Below are 6155 nucleotides of genomic sequence, written 5' to 3'. Positions count from 1 at the left end.
GACACCGAGACAGAGAGAGCAAGAACCAAGATAAACATAGCCCATACACACAGCCGAGAGCCTCTGACGGACCTGGAAATCACCAGGATGTCCATAGGGAGCTTCAGTTTCCTTCATCCCTAGAGTGAGTTTAAGGAGGATGAATACAGGACTTCTTTGAAAATTGAAGGGCCAGGGGAGGATGCTAGGATGATGCCCCTGCACGCTTGGACAATCTGGGACGACTCCGGATACTTGGGTATCCAGAGAACTGCTGGTAGCTAACAGGTAGTGGTTGTGGAGAACCAAGATCCCAAGGGGAGAGGATCTGAAAGGCTGAGGGGAGGGGTGTGATCGAGGGACACAGCAGAGTTTTGGCGTGAGGGCAAAGCTGGCAGGGTGGCAGGAGATTGCGGGTAGGGGAAGCCTGAGTAGAGCCTAGAGCTCCGCTGGCAGAACAGACCGCACCTGAGACCCGGCTCGTGGAGGGAGGGGCGTGCGAAGGGCGAACGGAGCTCCCGCGGCCGGGGGGCGCGCGGCAGCGCGGGGATTGGAGGGCGCTCGCGGGCCCCGCGCGCTACTTAGGCGGAGCGGTGGAGCAGAGCTTGTGCGCGCGACCCCAACCCGCTGCTTGGTCCTTGGCGCACCGCTCAGCTGCTCCACCGCGTTCCGGCGCCTGGGGTAAGTACCCCCAAAGCATGAACGTGCCCTCAACACTGCCCCCCGGGGTCGAGGACATCACTTGGACCCCTGGGACCAACGCCAGCAGCGCTCCGGAAGACGAGGGAGATGCGGTGCGGTCCGACAGCACAGGGACAGCGGGCATGGTTACCATCCAGTGCATATATGCGCTCGTGTGCCTGGTGGGTATGGTGGGCAACGCCCTGGTCATCTTCGTGATCCTACGCTATGCCAAGATGAAGACAGCCACAAACATCTACCTGCTCAACCTGGCGGTCGCCGACGAACTCTTCATGCTGAGCGTGCCATTCGTGGCGTCGGCGGCCGCCCTGCGCCACTGGCCCTTTGGGGCTGTGTTGTGCCGCGCAGTGCTTAGCGTGGACGGCCTAAACATGTTCACCAGTGTCTTCTGCCTCACCGTGCTCAGCGTGGACCGCTATGTGGCTGTAGTGCACCCTTTGCGTGCCGCCACCTACCGGCGGCCCAGCGTGGCCAAGCTAATCAACCTGGGAGTGTGGCTAGCATCCTTGTTGGTCACCCTGCCCATTGCAGTCTTCGCTGACACCAGGCCTGCTCGCGGGGGCGAGGCCGTGGCTTGCAATCTGCACTGGCCTCACCCAGCCTGGTCTGCAGTCTTCGTGATCTATACTTTTTTGTTGGGCTTCCTACTCCCGGTTCTGGCCATCGGTCTATGCTATCTGCTTATTGTGGGCAAGATGCGTGCGGTGGCCTTGCGGGCTGGCTGGCAGCAACGGAGACGCTCAGAGAAGAAGATTACAAGGCTCGTGTTGATGGTAGTGACCGTCTTTGTGTTGTGCTGGATGCCCTTTTATGTTGTGCAGCTTCTGAATCTGTTTGTCACCAGCCTCGATGCCACAGTCAACCATGTGTCCCTCATCCTCAGCTATGCCAACAGCTGTGCCAACCCCATTCTCTATGGCTTCCTCTCTGACAACTTCCGGCGCTCTTTCCAGCGGGTTCTGTGCCTGCGCTGCTGTCTCCTGGAAACGACTGGAGGTGCCGAGGAAGAGCCCCTGGACTATTATGCCACTGCTCTCAAAAGCAGAGGGGGCGCAGGATGCATATGCCCTCCACTGCCCTGCCAGCAGGAGCCCTTGCAAACAGAACCTGGCTGCAAGCAAGTCGCTTTCACCAAGACTACTACTTTCTGAAGACCGTTGGCACCCTTCCTCAGCTCACCTGCAAGCTGGTTGTGGCCTCCCTCTCAGCCCACTAACTTTAAGAACAACCCTTGTTTTCACTAAGCCAGCCCTTTGCAGCAGTCTGTGCTGTCTCCAGGAGCCCCAGGACTCCTGCTAGCCCCTCTCCTAGGACTGGCTTTAAGGACACTTGCATGTAGGGGGTAGGATTCCTCTGGGAACTGGTTAGAGTACCAGCCATTCCTGAACCTCTGATAGTTTTTTCAGGGGTGAGAAACAGGAGGTAGCCAGAAAGGAATGTCTACCCTTGTGTGACTTGTGACAGTGACTGCTTGGAAGAGCCCTGGGAGGGTGAGGTAGGCAGAGCTCCTTCGCCCTGCAGGCTCTTTGCCTTATGGGAGTAGGGGAGTGCACATGGCGAGGCAGGAGATGATAAGACACCTCCAAGAGCTTTCCCTCTGCGTCTGTTTGAGACTCTTGTTGCTAAGTGAGAGGTCTATGCAACAGCTGAGTGTACTTGCTTTGTCACCCTCCAAGTGTCTCCCGGTTGTCAAGAGGCCAGTAGCAGACTTCCTGAGAGTGCAAAGGGTTTATAGAAATATGATGTGGGGGTTGTTGCAACGCATAAAACTTCTGGTCAGGAATGAAAAGGCAGAAAGGATAAAAATCTCATCTGCTGCAACTTTTTCCCCACCTCCTTCCCTGGCTACAGGAATAGGAAGCCTCATTAAAGCCCAAGTTATGCTGTGGGGGAGGGGGTGTCAGGAAAAGACCAGAGAACTAGGGTGGAGGGGAAACAGACTGTGTTTTGACACCAGATGCTGATCACAGGGAAAGGGCATCATCCCCGTGAGCCTGGTAAGTTTAACCACAGCTCCAGCGATCTTTCCCCTGAGAAGGACACAGCCTATGAGAGCTTTACTTCTGCTCCAGGAGTGGGAGAAGGCAGGCAGATGCTGCTTCTGAGTGAGGACTGGTTGATTGCAGCCCAGATCTGTACAGCAGAAGATCCTGCTGAGTTGCCCTGACTCGATGCTGGTGGTACTTGAATAATAAGTCAAGAGGGGCAGGAGGAAGACAAGGGTAGTCAACTGGGCAGTTTCTACAGCTGCCTGGAAGAGAAGGGTGGTCTTTAAAAGAAAAACACCTATTATCCTGGAAAAGATATCTCCGTGTGTTCTAGGGCAGTCAGCGTGAGTTCTGTTGGGAAGCTAATGGGAATCCAGGCTGGCCCAAGAAGCAGGGTAAGGCCTAAGGAAATGCCTTGCCACCATGTGGGTTACAAGTGCATCTCCGAGAGCCTGGGAGAAACAGGAGGTGACCTTTTCTGGGCTGCTTGCCCAGAGCCATGACTTTTGTGACAGTAGCAGTGCCTGGTATGTGGGAAATGGACAAGAGAGCTGAATTCTGGTTCCAGGCACAAATGTCTTATGACCCAAGCGGCGCACCCAGGCCAGGTCTTCAGAATTCTCTTATCTGGAAATGTCAACAGGTCCTTGTAGTGTGGACTCTTTTGTTGATGCTGTGTTTCTGTTGTTTTGTCATTGTTGCCGCTTGTTCTGTTGCTATTGTTTGAGACAAGATAAGGTAACATAAAGTAACATCAGCCATAGTAGCTAAAGGATGACCTTGAACTTCTGATCCTCCGATATCTACATCCTGGGTGTTGGGAGGACAGTGTGCAACCCCCTGTCCATTTTATATACAGTGTTAGGGAGAGAACTCAGAGCCTCACGCTGGGTGGGCAGGCACTCCACCACTGAGCTACAGTCTCAGCCCCACATGGTGGCCCTTACAGCGCTAACCTTAACTTTTTTTTTTTTTTTGGCTAGAAATTCCAACTTCTTTACTAATGAAGTTATAGAAATGATAGAAGCCTATGTTAAGTGTTGGCTATGTAACTGTAGGATTCCTCTCCAAATGCAGTTAGCTAGATGGCCTAAGAAAGACAATGTTGATTGCGGGTATATCAGAGGGTTGTGTAGGAGTATGTGGAAGCCAACAGGATCTGCTAACCAGGTGAGCTTCCCTTACCTGTAGAAGAACTGCATTGCCAGACCTCTACCATACCAGAGGCCACGACTGTGGATTGGAAATCTCTAACTAGTGCACTGGCCCCTTTGGTTTCACTAGCATGGATACACACATGTTTACACACATGCATATACCATTCCTAACTGGTCATTACTTCCCGCAGTCACTCTGGGCATGCAGGACAAGTCAGTCCGTCTGTGGGTCTTGCATAAGTAACAGCAACTTCTTGTAAGTTGTTAGATGAAATTGTTTCTTTCTCTGTCCCTGATGCCTGGCAGAGGGGACACCTGATAAACATGCCGGAACATCACTGCAAGGACCACCTAGTGGGAAATTTTGACTGTAGCAAAATTTGCCTAGTTTGAGTGGGTCTGGAGTTCCTTTTTTCAGCCTCCCCAAGACATGCTTGTTTGCCTGGAAAAAGACTAATTCCATTTATTAATGCAAGCTCTTAACAGGGATTAATGGTGGCTGAGGGGCCAATACCTTCAAGCTGGAGAGTCGCCAATGATAACAGAAAGAAAGCATCAGCTTTAGCTAGCTCATGAGCAGGACTTCCTGCTCTCCGGCCTGCTTCCCACTCTTTATATATGTACAAAAGAAAGATTTGTATTCTAAGCTCTTCTGTTTTGTCTGTGCTACCGCGGAATCTAGACATTAATCCCAGCAAATCGGGACCTGGTGACACTTGCCTGGTAGATTGTAAGTGGCAACTCACCCCCATTTCTCACACTCTTATCCTGAATGACAGTACAGGCTTAAATTCTCTGAGCACAGATGTCAGAATTCTGAGTCTGTGTTTGCTGAAACAACGCTGCTGGGTTAGTCAGCACCACACCCCAAAACTCGGCTCTGTGGGTTCATGTGCAGGGAGATGTCTTCAGTGACAGCGTGCTGAGGGTGTCTCTCGGTGATGCAAGCAGCTTCCAGGCAACATGGTGATTCAGTATGGTGTGGAACTTGGAAATGATTGGTAAAGACGGGCATTAACCAAGTAACAATATAAATTAAAGGATAATTGAATTCCAAGCTAAAATAAGAACCATGCCATGGCTGGAGATGCATCTTAATGGTGGACTGTTTGCCTGGCATGTGCAAGGCTCTAGTTTCGTTCCTAGCAACACACACACAAACAGATGCGCGCGCGCGCACACACACACACACACACACACACACACACACACTATTCAAAGAAGGAATTTGGTTCCCGTGAGCTAAAACAATAGAGTCAGCCCTGCTCTTGTAGCAGGTATTCCTGGGACAGCGAGGAGGAGGGACTAGGGTGGTGTGGAGGCTTCTCCGTGTGTTATTATTCAAATTAGTCTTTCTTTAGTCATTTTGTGCAGGCAGTGATCTCTCTTCTGCTCTTCTGATGAAAACATCATTTGCCGAAGAGAAAATTCACCCTTCCCAGGTGTGCTGTTCTATGACTGCTGATGCACAGTTGCAATTTCGAAGTTGACACCGCAATCAAGAGAGACACAGAGCCCATCCTCACTGCTCTCTTTGTGATCTGTAGCCTACCGAGGCGGACCACAGGGAAGACAAGAAGCACGCAAAATTACAATGAGGCTCTCCCTAAATCTTGGGTGCTGCCCCCATTATGCCAGCCCTGGGCCCCTCCTATAACCAAGGAGCACTCGGCCCAGAGACTCAGGCAGCTGCAGCCTGCCCTTTAGTTCTAAACCTGGAAGATGTGTTGTGAATTTCGGAAAGCTTTTGCAGAAACAGGGACATTGAATACACGTGTTCCTGGGCAAAGCAAAGCTGCGGCTTCCCTATGGACCTGTAACCTTTGGAACACTGGAGGAGGAATGTGGTTCCTTCCAGGCCAGGAGCCCATGCTCCCTTCCTGGAAGAACAGTGAGGGTATTGTGGCGGTCTCGCTCTAGCTGACCAGGCTTCAGTTTCTCTTGCTGCCAGTGCTGGATTACTGCAGAACCACCTTTTAGGAGGAGAGGGAAAACCCAGATGGCAGTTAAACATCTGCAAAGAATCTGGGATGTTTGTGTTTGCGCCTTATACCTGTGGACCAGGATTTTCAACTTGCAGCAGGAGAGAAGGGCAGAGACTGGGGTCAAATTAGCATGTGAAAGAGGCTAGAGGGCTGAAGCGACCCCTTCCCACCAAAGCTGAGGTGTAACAAACAGAGCCTGTGCAATACACAAAGGAGGGTGGCTTCTATAAGGTCCCTTCCAATCTGTGAGACAGGACATGAGTACCCTGGAGCTACTGACCTTTCTCCCAGCCCTGGCCCACTTCCCTGGAAGTGCTTTCTTCCTTAATAAACTTGTTCTGCTT

The 6155-nt window shown here is 51.8% G+C and overlaps 1 protein-coding gene across 1 annotated transcript; it reads left to right on the top strand.

Annotated features, from left to right (window-relative positions):
- The first annotated feature begins 14 nt into the window (after window positions 1-14).
- Sstr4 (somatostatin receptor 4) lies at window positions 15-6155 on the top strand. Its single transcript, XM_005365483.3, has one exon. The coding sequence runs from the start codon at window positions 678-680 to the stop codon at window positions 1830-1832; it is 1155 nt and encodes a 384-aa protein (XP_005365540.1). The 5' UTR covers window positions 15-677; the 3' UTR covers window positions 1833-6155.

The sequence above is a fragment of the Microtus ochrogaster genome, unplaced genomic scaffold (assembly GCF_000317375.1).
Source record: "Microtus ochrogaster isolate Prairie Vole_2 unplaced genomic scaffold, MicOch1.0 UNK3, whole genome shotgun sequence".
Lineage (NCBI taxonomy): Eukaryota > Metazoa > Chordata > Mammalia > Rodentia > Cricetidae > Microtus > Microtus ochrogaster.
This window is presented reverse-complemented; position numbering and strand designations above follow the sequence as displayed.